Source organism: Molothrus aeneus, chromosome 14, assembly GCF_037042795.1.
Source record: "Molothrus aeneus isolate 106 chromosome 14, BPBGC_Maene_1.0, whole genome shotgun sequence".
Lineage (NCBI taxonomy): Eukaryota > Metazoa > Chordata > Aves > Passeriformes > Icteridae > Molothrus > Molothrus aeneus.
Genome location: NC_089659.1, coordinates 7079879 through 7099798, shown reverse-complemented (window position 1 = coordinate 7099798; position 19920 = coordinate 7079879). Strand labels below are relative to the sequence as shown.

The window sequence follows — 19920 nt, the reverse complement described above, 5'->3', positions numbered from 1 at the left end:
TGGACTAAAGTGAAACAAATTGTGGTCAGGAAGGAGAGAACTGGCCTTCCTGTTGTTTAGGGTTTTTGTTTGTCCATTTGTTTAAATGAAAGTAATTAGGTGTTGGAACAAATGACCCTGAGAAATAGGAGATTTTTCACTTTTAAATAAAATCAGTATGGCTCACTGGGAGATAGATGCTAATATAACTCATGTAACAAGACTTATGAAATTCTATAGCAGATGAAGATAGTTTATACGATGACTCCATGCCAGGGCAGATTATTTGGTGGCAGTTTTTTGAAGTGAAAATCCGCAGAGCTCCTCCCTCAGGGTTATATTGCAAGTGAAATGCTAATAAAAACAAACAAAACAAAACAAAACACCACAATCATATCTTAAGCTTTAGCTTTTGCAGAAAGAAGAAGTTAAGTAAATAATCATCTTCCACCACCTGCTAGCAGGACTGATAATTTATACCAAGAAGTTAGGTGTGCATGCAGGGTGGTTTGTGAAATACCACAGCTGCTCATAGCCCGTGACATTACTCATTAGTTACTACAGATCAAAGATGTGATTCATCTGCAGATACTCACTGGCAGATTGTAGCCAACTGTAACTCCAGCGGCAAGAGCACAAAGAGCTCACAGACATCCACACCAGGAGCTTTGCACACAATATATTGAAACTGATGAAGCCAGGGCATGCCAAAGGCTATGAGAAAGCAAGGACAAGGACATGCCAGCACTAGGAATGGCAGTGGGGAGAAATCAGGATAAGAGAGAAGCAAGAACACAAAATGGAAAAAACGGGAAGGAAAGGATGAAGGCTGGGCACTCTTCAGAAAGATGGAAAGGGCCAAGACAGGATCTGTGCCAGGGCAGTACAAAAGCTTGTAAGGAACCAAAGAATTAACAAGCTTAAACAATTGGAAAGTGGAACCTTGGTTTTCATTATGCTTTTGAAAAAGTTGAGCCTCATTGGTTTGGAAGAGAGAACAATTATGTGTAATGTATTTGTCCAAGGTAAAATACATCTACTGCAATGCATAAAGAAGCTACTAGACAAGGTCTGTAAGCATAATCTGCAGCCAGATGCAATCATAAAACAAGTCAAAATATTAATAACATGGAATTAGCTTGAGAACTTTTAATAATTCAGAAGGCTAATAAAACAGCTTGGCATTTCTGAGAATATTCATGAAGTTCTGTAGAAGTAAATCAAGAAAGATTTGTTCTGCAGTTACAATGTTTGGCTGACTGCCCAGGCAGCAGAACAGCTCCTATGAGGTATGAAGAACTAGGAAAGAAACCCCTGGTTACAGAAATGAAAGCCCAGGGAACATACTTTGTACTGGTACCTCAGGAGAGCAGAGCTATATTTTTTGGTTTGAAGTAAAATAATTGTGAATTTTAGGAGCTTTCTTAGGTTTGGGTTTTGTTTTTTTTTTATTTTGTGGTCTCAGATTTCCTGATGACTATGGTGAGATACTACCTACACATGTGAGGGTGATATTAAGGAGAGCTGGAGAGCAAAGAAAACCCAAGCTCTTGTCTAAACTTAAAGACTTAAAAGATTTATCTTAAGTTTACATTTTATTGTAATTTAAGGGTAGGAGGGATAATTTGGATGGCAGATAAAGGAATCAGGAAGTCATCTGCTTTCTGTGAAGTCTTTGTGTCTACAGCTGATTGAGACTTGAATGCTGGGAACTGAAGTGAATCCCCTGAGACAGTTTATGTTGGAGACCAAACACAAATTTTGGTTTTACTCCTTTTATCTATTTTCTCAAATTAGTTTAAGAAGAGATATATAGGATCTCTTCTATAGTCACTGCCATTACTGCTTTTATAAGCCATCTACTTGTATTCTTATTCTACTTAAAAAATATGAACTAGGAGCATCCCTATCCTTGACAGGCCAAAGTTAAATGCAGGAAATAAAGCCTGAATCAGCCTTCTAATTTGAAAAACTTGCTTTGCTGTTGACAGTCAGCCTTGACTCCTTCCTAACATACCATATAATTCACATGTCCTATTTGCTTTATAGACTTCTCCAAGTGCCACTCTTAGGTGACTGGAATACTGCAGCATTTCAAGGGAGGACAGCAGTCCAGCAGTAACTGACTGATGTGGCTGACAGCAGCCATGAACTGTTTCTAGAATAATTTTTCATGGTCTATGACAGAACATCAAATTGTTTACAAAAACAAATCTTCAGGTCTGAAAATCCCCATTTGAATTTCAGTTGATTTTGCTGTAGGCCTTTCTGTTCACATTTATTCACAGAATAAACAGATTTTGACCAATAATTGACAAAGAGATTGTTCAATCTATAATAATGTATTTATACCAGCCAGTAATTTTGCACAGTTAAGAACAGTAATGATCTAATAAATACATATGTGTTATTGTCATTGGCATTACACACAGCTGCTTGGTTCTGAAATGAGTTCAGTTTCAATGAAAATTTCAGTAATTCCTGCAATAATATTGTTTTGTGTCCTACTTGGGAGTTTAGAATTATTTAAAGCCTTTACCCTTGAACTTCTTGCTTCTGTCTGTTGGATGTTGTGCCTCTAAATTACTGTCCTCCAGCCTGAAACCTATTTGTAGAGTTGTTGCAGTTTATATTAATGCCAACTATGATTGTGATGCGAAGCAAGTTATAATACTTAATCACCATGAATTTCATAGGCTGTTCTGCCAGCTGGATCTCAGAAAATGTATTCTTGTGCAGCTCTTTGGCCTAAGCAGGATTTCAGTCACCTGCAAAAGATGTGTCTGTTTATAGTCGATGTTTCTGTCTTAAACTGTTCAGCTGGTTTTACTCATTGCTTGTTCTCCTGCTGGAAGGAAGGTCATTTAAGCAACTTGTGTTCCATGTCTCTTTTCCTGTGCAGTCTGTGTGGTTTTTCTGCCTCACCATAGCTTCCAAGTTATTCATTTTTTATGTTGCTCTACCCCCGAGCTTTCTTGCACAGCTTTTTCTTCCACTGTGCTTAGTAGCTGTTTAAGGTAAAGCATGAAAAGAAGGCATTGGATCATTGTTCTATGAATAAATCCTATCACTTTCCTAATAGCAGTGATTTATCAGAGCAGATTCTTTTCTTCAAGGCCTTCTTAATTCCTTTTTAATTCCTTTCTTCTTAGTTCCTTCCTTCTTCATTTCCTTTAAGACTTTGATGGAGGACCAGATCATGCATATTGTCCTGGCAAAATTAATATATTGTTCTATTCTTAAAACCCATCCAGCACAAAACAAGACTTATTTGCAGTTGTTTACTTTCAGCCCAATTGAGCTACTTGTTCCAGATGAACACTAAGCTTCTAACTATTTACATTGCTCCTTTTTTTTGAGTAAAGGCACCTAGAAATTTTACCTACAGCATTAATCAGATTAAGAACTTCAGTACTGACACAGATCAGGTGTTCCAAGAATCTCAAGGATCTGTGTGTCTGGATAACACACACTTCAAATGCAATTTCTGTCCCTGACTCGTCTGGGCTTCTCTCAGAAGTCAAGTGAGATAAAATGAGATAAATACTTAAATACCTCCAAATTAATAGGAGGTTTTGGATGCTGGACACAAAAGGTGAGTTCCACTCAGGGTGCCTCACAGCACTGTAATCATTTACAGCAGGGTTGCATGTGAGTTACAACACTGGCATTCTGATGTACTAACACTGTGCAACACATACTTCAGCCAGAGATGTTAGACAAAGATAAATCAGGCTTCATCTTATCAGAATTGTCAGAATTGGATATATCATAGCTCCTTTTGCAATGCATTCAGGGAAAAGCAGCATTGGGTTAAATATCAATATTATTGTGCACATCTCACCACATTGAAAAGACACACAAAGATGTCCAAAAATAATACAGCTCACTTAAGTCTCTGATGTTTCAGCCATCAAGTAAGAGATGAATTGTTAATGAAATTGGATGGGAGACAGGAAATGAAAGTGAACAACACTAAAGGAGATTAGCTTTTTTTTTTCTTTTTTTTTTAACCTTTGCTTCAGATCTGAAGTCTAGCAAGATGACATTTTGGAATCATCTAGGAGCTATGCAATTTAAACATAAGTGAAAATCAGAAAGCTCAGTGGTCCAAAGAGGAGTGTTGGATTACCACCTCTCACAAAGAATGACTTCAGGAAGAGGACAGCATGAGGTGATTAATCTTCCCTGGGCTTTCAGCTTTACAAGTCTACCAGCTCTTTGGTCTTTAACTTGGACTCTAGTGAACATGTTACAAGAAAACATCTTACAAGAAAAAATAAAAACAACCTAAAAAAAATAAGTATTTTAAAGTATAAGTATTCTCACACAGCCAAGCTGTGCAAAGCAGTTTTCAACAAGTAGATCACATGCTGCTTTCCCCCATATATTCCTGCAGCAGGTTGGAGTTGTCCAGTGAAGCATCATCTTGTGTATGGTTTTGCTGCTGAAGGTGAAAAGTGTTCTGTGAAGGAGTCAAGGAATTTCAGCAGGAGAAAGAATGATCTTCCCTAAGGCAACTGAATTTTACATTGTGTCTATGTGAGTACAAGCCAGGCTTCACTGGTCCCCTTTTCCCCTTTGCATTTCTTACCCACAGGGTGTCTGTGATGGAGATCCTGGGAGCTACTTCACCCACACCTGCAGTAGTGATGAGTACCTGTGCTCATTCAAACCTGTATTACAGGATTATGTAACAGCAGGAAGTTTGGAAAATCAAGTTCTAGATGGACAAAATAAGTGGGACAAAATCTGTTTGTCTCCCATTTCTCTCTGTTCTGTAATTCCATCCTTTTATCAAAGGGATGAAATACTCTTAGTGAAGAGAAGAACACTTCTGTGCTCCATTCAAACAGCATGATAGCTTAGCCTCCAGTTGCCTCCCCACTCGCTGGCCTGCCTCCAAAGGCAGATGGGAGCACTGCCCCAGAGGCAGCACTGCAGAGGGGGTAACCAGATCACAACTGCTCCCTTCTTAGCAGCTTGGTTCTGTGCCTCTCTTGCAATTGCTGGGAGCAGCAGACAATTGTGCTCAGCTGAGGCTGGAGTTTCTGCTGAGAATTTGAAAAGTGGTTTCTATTTATTTATTTTTAAAAGAAGGTTCATAAGATTATCACCTTCATGGAAGTTGACAGCAAGATCCATATTTATTTTTGGTTCCTAATGCTTGTAATGTTATAATTTATATTCTGTTTGACATTTTGAGATGTGCAGGGGCTTTGTCTTTATTTTACTCCTCTGGTTTTTCTTTTCATTTCTTGTGGATATTTGCACTTTTCATACCCTGCTGCTCCCTGCCATCACTATGGCTACCTCCTCTCTGCAAATCTGCTGTCCAAAACTTATTGCCACTATGTACCATCTCATGGTACATATCAAAGTCCTTTGCATAAAAAGTGATCAGAGATATTATTCACTTAACTAACACATTCTAGAACACATTTGTCCCTTTGTGGTTTTTACCTAAACCTTTTGAACCATAGAATACTATTGACAAATCATAGGCAAAAGAGTGTTTGGAAAGGATGTTTGAGGTGTTCATCAAACAGCTCCTGCAAAACACCTTTGAGTGTCACTGACTGAAGGGAAAATGATGGTATCCAGAACAGACAGGTAACTTTGCTGAAGTGTCATGCTTAAAAGAGGAAGCTCAGCATGAGGCCTTTTAGATTCAGTACTACACTTATTATGATAGGAGATCAAGGATGCAGGTTAGACAGAAATAATCTCTGACTTTTTCCTGCTTTTGCACTTATAAAAGAATAAAATGTAGAATAATTATTTTAGTAACCAGACACAAGCTATTCCATCCTGTAGTTGGACAGAGTACACCAATTCCTGAATACATTGTGGATTATATCTTGGTATGTTACATATTGATTTGGGAACATTCCTGTGGTGGTTCTCAAGGAGCAGAAGAACACAGCCTCCTGTGGGGCTGGCTGTGTACTGGGGTCATCCCTGGCCTGTTGATGGGATGCTCCTGGAGGTGTTGGCCATTTTCAGCACAGGAAGCAGTGTTACTCATGAGTAGGTGTAGATCACTTTGTATCTTCTTACAAATCAGTGTTTGGAACATACTGATGTAGTAACAAACCAGTGTCCTACTGTGTACACGGTAAACTCAGAGCAGTGCAGGAAATGTCTACAGTTCTTGTGAGAAAAATGTTTTTGTACTTCTGAATCTTTTGCCTCACAGCTCTGTTCCCTAAGGTGAACTGTGAAGAAAGAAGATAGTAGAGAAAGGAAGAATTTGATCTTACCAAAAAGACACTGTTACACACTACTACAATTGTTAGTTCTATGTCTGGTGTTCTTGCTACTGTTTTAGTCAAGCAAAATACAATGTGTCATTAAAAGAATCCTCATTAGCAAGTCCTTGCTAATTTCTAAAAGGGTTTATCCTAACCTTGAGCAATTTTTTTTTCTATCTTGCTCTGCCTAGGTACAGATCCCTGATTATCATCCCCTGTGCTTCCACCTTCATGACATTTGCTTTGCATCCCACAGTTTGCACGTATGAGAGGCAGAATATGCCCCTTTGTAGGAATCACTCCTCTCATGCTCTGTAAGTAGAATTACACTCAGAAAACATCACCTGAGTCAGAGCAAAGTAGTCATGTACTTTGGTGTCCTTGTCAAATTACTAATTGCAAGGTTTTAAAGTTTGAAATTGAGAGTTGCTTAACAGAAGAAGGTGACCTCCCTGTTAGCAATACCTGAATACTGATGAGCTTATTCACTTCCTCTCTAAGGCAACTGTAGAAAGGGGAAGAGAGGGTTTATAGAAAAAAGAGGGAATAGATTTCACTATTAAAAATAAATGGGGGACAGGTTATTTTGGGGTTTTAAACAACTGCAATGTTGTTATTATGCAGAGGATGCCATTCAAAACACTCTCTAAAATCTGCAGCAACTATTAATCCCGAATAACAAACAAAACAGAATTTTTAGATGTTTAAATAATAGACCAACCCTTGCCAGCTATCCATATTAAAGAATTCAGTAGCCTTCCATGACATCTTGTTTACACAGGCTTTCCTGTTTGGGGGCCTTATCTTATTATTGTACTCACCAAGTAAATTGAGAAATTGTCTGTGTCAAGGCTTATGTGCATGGAAATTATTTCTGCACTGTGCTTGCCTGCCCTCACTAAGCACTTGGGACAGTGTGATTTCTTTGAGCAGTAGTTGTAGGCACATTTCCTGAAATGGGAGTAGGGAGGGTCAGGAAGAACTCCAGTTCCTCAATCCACCCAGCTGTTCTCTGGCCAACACATCAGAGTTGGAGCTGCCACTGTCTAATTTGCCATGTTTATAGGCCCAAACAGGAAATGTGAGAAACCAGCACTGAGGTGTGCCTTTCATCCACTGCTTCTGGTGGTGATAACAGCATCTGCCTTAGCTGCTGTCCAGCACTCAGAAGCCTACATAGTATTTTAGAAACAGCTCTGATGTTCTTGGGAAAACTCCTGGTGAGATCACTGACCTGGGCCTGGGGAGGGAGGGAGCATGATGCAGGTGAAGGGATCTGCATGACTCACTTCAGCTGTAGAGAAATGACTGTATATGAAATGAAGGCTTATAATGAGTATTTTTGGATTAGGAATGTTAATAATTAAAGTCTCCAATGTATCTTCTAGTGCATAGCTTTGCAATTCAGGCTGCAAGGATGGACTACAATGATAGCATCTCATCATTTGAATGTTAACAAACTAAAAGTCTATGCAGATGCCTCTCATTCAATGTTCATACCTTACCCTTGAGTGCTAGTGTTCACAGATGGCTTAAAAAGTGTGATTGGTTTGATTCTGAAAGTACAGCTATGGAATTCTTCAAAGATAAAAATGCTGTTTAGAGATATATCAACATTATTTCTCAGGGGTTCATGTTTGGTATGAGTATTTCACTTCATCACAGTATGTGCCAGAGGAGGAGACAGATATTAATGCAGGTGTTAATACTTTTAACAGATCTCTCTCTCATTTCCTTCATGGCAGCTTGTACAGAAATTAATTTCATTGGTCCATAAAATGAAAAGGAAAACAGTGATTTTTTGATAAGAATCAATTTAGGGATAAATAAATTTGCCATCCAGAAGCTTCCTGTAGTGATTAGTCACTTTCTATAATGCATGAGAATTAAATGATAATCACTTTGTGATTACTTATATTGATTCACTGAAAACTCCTTTGCTCTTGTGGTGTTTGAATAAATTGACCACATTTCACCATTTGTGAAAACCTGGTTTCTTAGAATTACTGAGTGATGCATAAAAACTCCTTAGACTTGGTTTTGTGCCAAATGCCACTGCTGGTGATATCACTGGGGAACATATGCAAGGGCAGGTTTCATATGTGAAGAGTCAAGATGTCCTTACCAGGCAGAGCTCAACACCAGGGGTATTGTATATTGCCTGATCATAAGCACAGAGTCTCAAAACACACTTCCTTGTCAGAGGAAATTTTATTGGAGAGTGTACCAGGCATGGAAATTATACTTTATAAGATCTGCTGTGGGCCTGATAGTACAGCCATTTCTTACAGAGTCCTATGAATAGGATTTTTCCCAGTAAAAATATTGCTGTGATGAATTTTTACCATGATTTAATGTGTGTCATAGAAAATAGTTGATTTTAAGATATTTAGCTGTTATGTTGGTGGCCTCAGCTACATAATTAATACTTGTGCAAGCACTGTGGTAGACGCCAAAGATTTTGGTACGTGCTTTGGCATATTGCTAAGCTAAAAATGGATTTGATCCTCAGTGGTGGTGGTAAGTGGAGAAGGCTGACATAGACCCTGGGACTTCCAGCAGAGTGACTAAGGAGGAGTGTTGTACAGGGTATTGCCACTTCAGCCAAGGCTTAGGTTTAACCCTTCCTGTGACACTCCCAGCTCATCACACTGAATCCAGCAGTGGTTTAGTCCAGGAGCTGAACAACAGGCTGCTCAAAGGCCCATGCATCCGGGGTGGAGGGGACAGCTGAGCTGTGAGACCAGTTTGTCCAAGGTCTGTGATTTCAGTGTCTGCAATTATTCACTGGCAGCATCCCAACTTGCTTTTTAGCACCAGAACTTGTGTGCTGTTTGAAAAAGACTTTTCCTCTGTAATTTGTTCTTCTATTGGACTGAACTTAATAAGATTGCTATATATTCATGTTAGGTAAACCAGGAAATTCATATCAAGTACCACTTAGTGTATTTGCATTTGAAAGAGGCAAGCATTATGGTAATTAAATGCATGTGCAATAGTGAAATAATTCCTTGGCTTTTTGCATAAAAAGTCTCCAAATGAAGTGTCACTTGGGGATGCAATGTTCAATACATTTCCAGCAGCTGATCCATGTTAGGAGAGTTGCTGATACCTGTGAGATATACTGCTTATACACAACATTAATTCCAAAATATGCAAACATCAAATATACTGAATAATATTCATGAGCTGATTGCATGTCATGTGCTCAGTAGTAGCTGAACTTGTAGTAACAGTGTTCTTCATTTGATTCAAGGTTTTCCAGTGTGTGCAGGAAGGAAGTGTAAGATCCACATCAAAATAAACTTCACTGTAATAGTTTAGAGGAAGTACACGTGCTTGAATATGTATGCACACACTGTAGTACACAATGTGCTGCACTTCTGAGTCACACATCTCACTGAACAATAGCATTGAGACAGACCACTGGAGCCATCATTGCCAATCTGATGGTGAGTGCACACACAGCATATTTGAGGCCTCAGGTATGAATCTTTACAAAGCAGAAAAGCAGATTATTTTTGATCCCATTCTTTGTGACAAAAAAGCGACAAAAGAGAGCATTTTTGTCCCTGAACTTTTTATAAGAAAGAGCAACCAGTGCAGTCCTGAGGCACTGAAAGAATCAAATTATAGATTCCCATTAGAGATATATTAGTTTTTTGTAAATGGGACTTTTTTTTTCAAGTTGTTTTTGGGGTTTTTTAGTAGTCTGGTCCCAAAGACAATGGTATTTACCAGTACAATTTACTATTAAACTTTCATTTGTATTCAAAAGTGCACCAGCCCCGCACCGCTCCGGCCGGTCCAGACCGAGCCGAGCCGAGCCCCGCACCGCTCCGGCCGGGCCTGGCCCAGCCCCGCACCGCTCCGGCCGGTCCAGACCGAGCCGAGCCGAGCCGAGCCGAGCCGAGCCGAGCCGAGCCGAGCCCCGCACCGCTCCGGCCGGGCCGGGCCGCTCGCTCGCGGGGCCGCGGCGCCCTCGTGCGGGGAAGGGGAAGCGCCGCTCCCGGCGGGGCTCAGGCTCCGGCGATGGCTCCAGATACCGCCCCCGGGCCGCCTCTGCCCGGCCCCGCCGCGTCGCTGGGCCATGGCGGCGGCGCGGCTCTGCCTGTGCCTGTTCCTGTGCCTGCTGCGGCTGCCCCGTGATGCCTTCGCGGCCGGCTCGGCGGCGGCGGGGCCCGGAGCTGGGCGTGGGCCCGGGGGTTCGTTCTGACGGCGGGGCTGGGCTGGGGGGAGCGGGAGCGGCCAGCGGGAGGCGAGGCTGAGGGGCCCGGTGTGTCCCGAGATGCCTCAGTGTGTCCCTAGGGGCTCGGTGTGTCCCCGGGGCTCGGTGTGTCCCTGGGGACCGGGTGTGTCCCTGGGGCTCAGTGTGTCCCTGGGGGCCCGGTGTGTCCCCACGGGCCCGGTGTGTCCCCAGGGGAGGTTGCGGCTTCACCCGCCGGCGGTGAGCGGGTCCTGCGCACGTCGAGCCCCCAGCACACTCCGCTGCCTTGAGGGGGCGTTTGAAAAAGTGTGTCATCAATTAAAGAAAAATATTTTAATCTGTTGGGAGCAGAATTATACAGGACTACAGTGGTGTTTACCTGTGGTTTAACACCCTTCTCAAAGCTTGCAGGCCGTAGAATTCCGTAGTAGGTAGACCTGTAAGTGCCTCTTTATTTTGCACCACCCTGCTTTAGCCAGCTGCAAGGAGTTGCCGTCTGCAGCATCTGGAGAAAATACCATGGGTGCAAACAATGAAATAGGAAGGGAATAAAAAGCACTATATTTCTGTCTAGGCCAAATAAGAATTTCTGTCTTTGAAGAATTAATCCCGTTGTTTATATTCCCTTACAAATACATTTTTGCTCATTTTATTTAATTTTATTTTTGTCCTCAAATGTGTTTAAGGGTTAAAAACTCATAAATCAGCATAAGGTAACCACTCAGGGTAATTTATTTCTAATTCTGTTTCTTCATAGATGGCATGAATGTCTTGTTTATAATTGTGGATGATCTGCGTCCTGTGTTGGGCTGTTATGGAGATAAGCTTGTGAAATCTCCCAACATTGATCAACTTGCTTCCCAAAGTATGGTGTTCAGCAATGCATATGCCCAGGTGAGATAAATGACTTAAACATGTTTTCTCTATGCAAAATAATTACTGGTTTTATCACAGTAGGTGTTAGGCAGGCCACTGGAAAAAACATGTATTTATTAACTTGAAGTATTTTCAGTAGAAAATGAATGACTGGGCTGAACTGCAGTGTGTGAACCTGTCTTTACTAAGGTGAGAAAAATGAAAACAGGGCATTTAAATTATGGTATTTGCGTAGCCCTTGGAGGAGTAGATTGCCACTCAAGCATTTTCACTGTTTGCAGCCAAGTGCTGCTTAAAAATGCCATTTTACTAAATTTAAATTCTATTTTTTTACTGCTTACAAAAAATTATGTTTTACTTTTTAATCTTTTGAGGGAATCACTTCTATAGATGGCTGTTAAGGAGAGTGATGCTTACTACACAGTTTGTGTGGTAAGCATCACTCTAAAATAGAGGACTGAAAGTGTCACTAATTGCTCTTCCTTGAATACTCTGTATAGGATGTCTACATTCCCAAGTTCCTCTCTGTTGAGGAGATAGAACTTTGGGTCTAATTCCAGCCCAAGGCAGTAACTCTTGGGTTTTGTCAGTCTGAAGCAGAATTGGCCAGACCTTTGGACCGTAACCCAGACCTCCTGTGCTTATCCATTCTTTATTCTTAAGGCAGTCCAGATCAACTAGACTTTTGGCTTTTATCAGCACAGTCCACCTGCCGCTGCTGCTTAATTCTGTGTGATGTGAGGAACCAGATTTCAAAAGCACTGCCTTTATGGAACTTGACTTGCATTTTTAAAAGCTTGCAGTTTGGAATTGATATGCTTAATAAGGATGCTGTTCATTCCAGCCTGAGGTGATGTGAAACTCATTCCCTGTGATTCCCAAGCTTTCAGGTGGTTGTTGCACAGCTGTTGATGCCTTGAGAGGCTCCCATGAAACAGAGGCTAGGCAGTGTTGAAGGAATAAAGTAGGTATCTATTAAAAAGACATTCAAAGGATAATACACCTTGGGCAGTACAAGAGCCCAGCTGAGGCTACACCCAAGATGGACAATGGGTCACGAGTTTTCACACTTTTATAAGTTTTGGTCCATTTACATATTGAGGTTAATTGTCCAATTACATCTTCAGGTTATGAAGTACCATCCTCCCAGATTGCTCTCCTCAATTCACTGTTGTTTATATACTTTTTGGGCCTGGAGCTGCAATGGTGTCCTTTGTTCTCAGGCTGTAAAAGGATTGTTTTGTCTGACTGAACTGTGAAGAGAACTTGCTAACACTTAGATGAAGTTCAGAGTTATATACTAATGCACTACAGAATCTGGAAAATAGGAAAGCTGAAACTTAAGGCATCACTATGCCTGAGTTAGTTCATGCATGTGTTTTGGTTTTTGTTCCAAATCTCTCCTTGGCTGCCTTTCTCCCCAGCAAGCCCTGTGTGCTCCCAGCAGAGTTTCATTTCTCACTGGCCGCAGGCCTGACACCACCCGGCTCTACGATTTCTACTCCTACTGGAGAGTCCATGCAGGAAACTATTCCACCATGCCCCAGTATTTCAAGGAAAATGGCTACATGACCCTGTCTGTGGGGAAAGTTTTTCATCCTGGTATGGTTTGAATTGTCATTTGCTTAACATAGAAATGCTTGATGTGTATAGTCTCACAAACTTACATGAGTATTGATGTGTGATTCTCGTCTGTGTTAAGAACCTAAATCATAATCATAAACCAGATTTTACAGTGGTTGTCTTTAAATCTTAAGGCATTAGAGATGAATGCATTCGATGACTTTTATCTAATTGATGTTTGCAGATGTTGTCTGGGAATTGTGAGAATAAATGTCTAACATTCTAAAAATACATCTGGAAGTTAGGTGTCTGCTGAAAATGAAATTACTTGTTGGCTTAGTTCTGCCTGTACATGCTTCATGTTTCCTAATAGGCTGTGAGTCTGGATTAGGACATGTAGAATGTATGACTAATGCTTCAAGTTCAGTAGGAAATTAGTTCACTAGTTAAAAAGCAATAACACTACTGAGTTGAAAAATATTGTAATACTGATCCTCTTTTGGCAGTTCCTTATCCTAGAAATAAACTTGTGTGGATAGTTTCAGTATATGTGTTTCAGTTTATAGTCAAGCTAATCAAGGATGTGCATGAAGATTGTTATTAATCCTGGATGTTTTATTAATTTTTTTGTTTTGGTTTGATTTTTGGTTTTTTGGTTTTTTTTTTTGTTGGTGTTCCCTGAAGTAAGGTTCTTTAACAGGCTTGACTCTCCTGCACTAGTGCAAGGTGTATTTTGGGGAGAAATATCTTTTTGACTTTTATTTCTTGGTTATCTTTTCCTCAGTTGTCAAAGATTCATTTGAAACATTTCTTCATTTAACATATTTAAAAAAAAACAATTGAAGACAAGTTAAACTTGTGTCTGAGCTCTTCCTGGTTCTGTGAACTATTAGAGAATTTTTAATTTCTTTATCTATTCCAGGAGTTTCATCCAATTACAGTGATGACTATCCCTACAGTTGGTCCATTCCACCCTTTCATCCTTCAGCTGAAAAGCATGAGAATGATAAGGTAAGTGTGATTTGGGGCATTCTAACAGAGAAGGGTGTTCAAGATACAACCAAGTTCTTTGTATCAAGGACAGGCTGTGCCCTCTGGGTTTTGAGGCTGCACCCTTGTGCAGGAAAACAAGTAACCACTTCAATGCTTTGTTTCTGTGCTTTCCCAAAGAAGGCCTAGATTATCAGATGTGTGTTTTGTCAATCAATGTGCCCATCCTGCAGATGTTTTAAGTATTTCTAAATTGGTATTTTATTAAACTTCAGTTACTGAGATATAAGCAAGAATGATTCTTATTTGTATCTAGGTCATGAATTCCTTTATCTGAAAAGTGTGGTTGTCAACTTGCACCTGCAACTGATCTGGCTTTCCTTTAGTTAGTGATAAAACATTGTCAGTAGTCTTGGTAAATTTAATGTGATAAAGAGCTCAGGACTGAGTGAGCAGGGGCCATAAGTAAAATAATGTTTAAATAACCTGAAACTTTATAATCTGGTCCAGTTTTCTAGAATGCTTGTTACTCTTAAATGTGACACAAAAGAGTCTGGTTTATCTTTATGCAAACATTTCAATAGCATTGTGTGTTGGAGTCTGCACACTGCCCAGCAGGAGCTGCAGTCGTGGGGGTACAGCCAGCCTTGGCAGTGCTTTGGTCTTGGGTTTACTGCTGGAAGAAGACTGGTTTTAACAACAGCAGCATTTGCATCCATCACATAAAGAGAAGTAGGTTCATTTAGCAACCCTCCCAAAAACCCTGCTGAGGCCACCTTTCCCTGGCCACTGTTTAGTCTGATTAATCTCTCTTTGCTGATTACACATCAGCCACTGCTGCCATTTGCTCAGAAACTTAAGTCAGTAGCTTCCAGACAGCTTTCTCTGAACTCTTGGGATCAGAAGGAACTAAAATGTATGTGTATACAGGAGAACCAAATTCTGCTGCATCTCCATTAGATCAGAGATTCTATTAATCATAGAAGCTGTGGGCTTTTGCCCCATGTGACTACATTTAATCTTCTACCCAGCTTTAGAGAGGATTTTGGCATTTTCATAGGCATGGAAGTTGCATTCTTTTGTTGGTAGAAACAAATTGAAGTTACAGAACAGAGGATTTTGTCTTTGTGTTTACCAGATGTTACTGAACTATTTTTTTTTCTTTTATGAAGACTTGTAGGGGAAAAGATGGAAAACTTCATGCAAACTTGGTGTGCCCAGTGAATGTGACAGAAATGCCTGGGGGGACTCTGCCTGATATTCAGAGCACTGAGGAGGCCATACACTTACTGAATGTCATGAAAACCACCAGGCAAAAGTTCTTCCTGGCTGTTGGTTACCACAAGCCACACATCCCACTGAGGTACCCACAGGTGAGGAGACTGGAGCCTGCAGGAATGGGAACTTAGACAAATGTTGCTTTTGTTTTTAAAAGCTCTTCCCACAAATGCTTTATTGCTGTTTCCTGAAAGCAAATTGGAAACCAGCCTTGATTTTGTGTAACTTCAGGAGTCACCTGTGATGTATTTCAGAACATTTAATGGGAATGAATTGTGACTCCCCAGCCAAAAGCCAGGCTTCTGCCACCATGATGGTGACTGCTATTGCATGGAGAGGGGCTTCAGCTTGATGGAGTATGACATAATGAGGCCTTACTAGATCTTGTATTTCATTCTCTGTTTGACTTGGTGGCAAAACTACCGATTTCAAAGTGGTATTGGATCTTTTATTGCAGTTCTGTTTTGAGATACAGGAAGCTGGATTTAGGTATTTACCAACTCAGTATTTTTCAGGAATTGGATGGGGATATCTCGTATTGCTGTGTTTCACACTCTGGCAGAAGGGGAGTGAAGCCTTGTAAACTGTAATGTTAAAGGGTCCTGAAAGGGAAAGTAGTTGCTGTTTAAACACAAAATTCACAGTATATGTTGGAGGTGAGGACAGTCATTTTATGTGTTTCGTCTTGTAAAGGAATTTCTCAAGTTGTACCCCTTGGAAAATATCACATTGGCCCCAGATCCCTGGGTGCCTAAGAAGCTGCCTTCTGTGGCATACAACCCCTGGATGGATATCAGACAGAGGGAAGATGTGGAAGCATTAAATGTTAGTTTCCCTTATGGACCACTTCCAGATGATTTCCAGGTAAGCTGTCAATGCAGTGCTCGGAAGTCAAACTCGTTCAAATGCAAGGGAGGAGTCACCTGCTCTTGGATGCTCCCAGTTATTCAGCAGCTGACCATTTGCAGTTATGAATTCCTGCCTTGTATACTGTCACCTCTAACTCTGTAGGCAAACCCTCACTGTCACTGCAAGTTGCATGTGAGGGAATGTATGTAGCAGCTACTAATGCTGTGTTTGTGTTCCTTATCTGAGTCTGTTTATCTGTTTCAAGCCAGCATACAGTGTATCTTCTTTTGCAAGATTTTCCATTACTCTCCAGTCTTTATGCCAAAATTAGATGCACTGGCTAGACCAAGAGATGCAGAATGGATTGGTTTGCAGTGTTTTGCTTGAAAGCACTTCTGGAAGGTGGAATTTTCTACCTGCCCCCTCCCAGTTTGCCTCTTATGAGACATTAATTGGGCTACAGACAATTAAAATTAAAGCTTTGCAAGTAGAGTCCTTTAGTTCTTTTCCACAGCCATCCCCTGGTTCTGCTGTATGTGTCAGGGGAAAAACTTTTTTTCTCTTCTGTTTTCTTGACCTGCAGCGGCGGATTCGTCAGAGTTACTATGCAGCAGTTTCCTACCTGGATGTGCAAGTTGGCCTGCTTCTGAGTGCTTTGGATGATGCAGGACTCTCAAATAACACAATAGTAGTTTTTACTGCTGATCATGGTAAGCATTTAAATCTTTTTCCATCTTACTGTTAAGAACTTCATTGTGCAGCTCAGTGCTGGCTTATTAATCCAGTGTGTGTTTCTATAGTGTCAAGCAGAGCTGTCATACCTTGTCCCTCTGGCTTGTCTGAGCCAGATTGAGGGGACTGGCTCTGGCTTCTGTGGCTGCACAGTTCTGTCCCCACAGGCACTTCTAATCAGGTTGAGGATTTGCTGGTGAGGGATGAGGCTGCCTGCCAGGACACAGGGCTGAGCTTGCTGTATTCCCACCCCCTACCCAAGGAGTGACTCTTGCTGGGAACTGTGCTCTAAGAGTTCAGCCACCACTCCTCCCCCCTTAGCATTTGTAGAAAGCCATCTGGTACAGTGGGTGACAGGCTTTCTCATTAACTGCTCAAGTGTGTTTTCTTTCACTTGTCATTGCTGCTTGCAGAACATCTAAACTGATAGGGATATGGTTCCCTCTCATAACTGAGATCCTGCACACTCTGGAGCCTTGTGGTAAAAAACTTAATTTAAGCTGTGGGACAAATCTCTCAAGCATTTAATGCTTGTTTCAATACTCTAATATTCATTAAAATAACCCTGTCATGATCCATTTGCTTGTAGGATGGCTTAGCTGATTTAAACCAGTTAGGATGTGAATTAACTACATCAATTTAAAGTCACATATATAGTTAAATTGGGTTGACTTCTGTGAGCATGTGTGTATAAAAAGCTCTTACAAGTTGCAGAGCAATGGGATTAATACTTTTGGTACTAAAGTGACTCTAGATGTTCCTTCTGACTTGTTTGTAAACTGAATTTTTCTTTTCCTTGCCTTGGATAACTGTAAACAGTTGGTGTTTCCAGTACCATGGCTGGCAAAGTGATCAAGAAAAAACATGTGTTAACATAGCTGTCACAGAATTCCTTTGTCTTCCCCCAAAGTGAAGTTGGCAGTGTATCTGCCTGGAAGGAAGTCATGTTGGCATTTCTTTCAAGAGGAAGAGGAGAGCTGAAAAGTTTTGTCTCTATTGCTTCCTCAGGGGTAGCATCCTGATATATGGCAGTCTGGCATAGAGAGCAGCCTTGGCTCCAAGGGATGTTCAGCTACAGTGTTAACAGGAGCATTGGAGAGCTGGCAGCTGCCCAAAACTTAAATGAATGCGTTGTGGAATTGATCTGGAGACTCTTGCAGGCACTGTGACACACCCCAATTCCTCTTTTCTGCTGTTTTAGTGCTGATTTCCTAATTCTAATCTTGAGAATCTAGAAATAAGGAAGGTGTAATTTTTTTTTATGAAAGAGTATCAAGTTGCAAGATTTAGGTGGCTGTTGAAATAGTTTTCACATTAGAGAAAAGCCTTCTTACATCTAAATACAGATTATTTACCTTTTCATATAACCTTTGTAACAGACTAGTGGCCTCAACAGTCAGAGTCAATTTACAATGAAGAAGAAATCACTACTAGGTTACAAACCAATGTCTGCTCTGAATTGTGTTCTTTGTCACCTAGGGTGGTCCCTGGGAGAGCATGGTGAATGGGCAAAGTACAGCAATTTTGATGTTGCTACCCGAGTGCCACTGATGTTTTATGTCCCAGGAATGACAACTTCCCCTATCAGTCAAGAAGCAAGAGTCTTCCCCTACCTCGACCCTTTTAGCCATATTGGAGGCTCAGTACCTCAAGGTAAATTTCCAGTGCTTATTTTTTGTTTGCATTGGGTAGATAGAGGTGGTTATGTGTCTCCAGGCACCTTGAGAATTTACTTTGTCTTTCTGAAGAGCACTTTTTCAAACTAATGGATATGATTATCTCTAAAACTAATGGAGAAACATAAATGCAGAAGTTTTCTTGTTAAAAGTACATCAAAAGTGCATGGACTGGCATCTTCACAGCTAACTGCCTCTCCTGAATTGCCTTGATTTCGGTACCCCCAAAAATCCTGTACAGAGCACTTTGAATAAAATACCAGCTGAATTATTAGAAAAAGTTGTTGTCCAACTACCCTGTTCCATAACTTATATTTTGATATTATTTCTTCTAGGGCAAAGTAAAAAAGTGGTGGAGCTGGTGTCTCTGTTTCCAACACTTGCAGAGCTCGCTGGCCTGCAGGTCCCTCCTGCATGCCCAAAGATGTCATTTGGTGTTGTGCTGTGCACGGAGGGGAGAAGCATTGCCCACTATTTTAATATCTCTGAAGGAAAGGTGGAGCAAGGCAAGGAAGGGTGTGATGGCACTGAGAGGTGTTTTAATGAAGAACCTGTTGCTCTCAGCCAGTATCCCCGGCCTGCAGACACTCCCCAGTGGAATTCTGACAAGCCAAGGCTGAAGGACATCAGGATCATGGGTTATTCCATGCGTGCCATTGACTTCAGGTACACTCTGTGGGTTCAGTTTGATCCCAGCAACTTCAGTGCTAACTTCAAGAATGTGCATGCAGGAGAGTTGTACATGATGGACAATGACCCAAACCAGGATTATAACATCTATAACAATACTTCACATGGTTGGTTGTTCAAAAAAATTACTGACTTTCTAAAGCACTAGGGTTCAGAAACTTCTTTGTGCCTGTTCTTGCAACTGAATTAATGCTTCCTTCTTTTGTACAGAACCTTTCTGTTGTACAGAAAACATTTGGATTGAATAAAAATCCTGCTTGTATCAAAACATTTTGCCTTTGTCTTGTTACGGCCCTTACTGCACTGAAGGAGTCAGAGGGGATTTCTGTAGCTGTTTTCAAACGCAAGCTTGTAACACTTCTGAAAAGGCCACACAGAGCATCAGGCTCATACTGTGAAAACATCTCAGTGGTCTTCTGTAGCAAGTGAAGAATTAAATTTCATTATCTGTGCTGAAGCTGTTGGTGTGAAAGGTGGAAGACCAGAATCTTACATGTTTGAGTGGCTACGTGGAGAATGTGAGTCATGACACAAGTCCTGTCCCCTTTACCCAGGAGCCTTGGGGCTGGAGTGGTCGAGCAGACAGCTGGTAGTGGGAAGGGCTGAGGTGTTTGCTCTCATTAGCCTTACCTCTTAATATTGCCCAAAGAGAAGCTTCATGTGTTCTATCCAAAATTTAATTATTTTAAATAAAAGCTTTAATTTGGAATTCATGCTTCTTACGAGACAGCAAGAGAATCTGAGTTTTTATTTAGGCAATGTGTGGGAAATGAGTGTTTTCATCACTGGAACACTAAATAATACTGGGGGGTTAAGGTAACACCAA

The 19920-nt window shown here is 41.0% G+C and overlaps 1 protein-coding gene across 1 annotated transcript; it reads left to right on the top strand.

Moving 5' to 3' along the window:
• Positions 1-10307: 10307 nt before the first annotated feature.
• On the top strand, positions 10308-19362 carry IDS (iduronate 2-sulfatase). Its single transcript, XM_066559520.1, has 9 exons — positions 10308-10438; positions 11198-11334; positions 12741-12918; positions 13802-13890; positions 15042-15242; positions 15841-16011; positions 16580-16706; positions 18208-18381; positions 18740-19362. The coding sequence occupies exons 1-9, from the start codon at positions 10324-10326 to the stop codon at positions 19240-19242; spliced, it is 1695 nt and encodes a 564-aa protein (XP_066415617.1). The 5' UTR covers positions 10308-10323; the 3' UTR covers positions 19243-19362.
• Positions 19363-19920: the final 558 nt, after the last annotated feature.

Coding starts and splice junctions, on each gene's coding strand:
- IDS (XM_066559520.1), top strand. CDS start 10,324: ATGGCGGCGGCGCGGCTCTGCCTGTGCCTGTTCCTGTGCCTGCTGCGG. Junction 11,335..12,740: donor TCAGCAATGCATATGCCCAG/GTGAGATAAATG, acceptor CTTTCTCCCCAG/CAAGCCCTGTGTGCTCCCAG. Junction 13,891..15,041: donor AAAAGCATGAGAATGATAAG/GTAAGTGTGATT, acceptor TCTTTTATGAAG/ACTTGTAGGGGAAAAGATGG.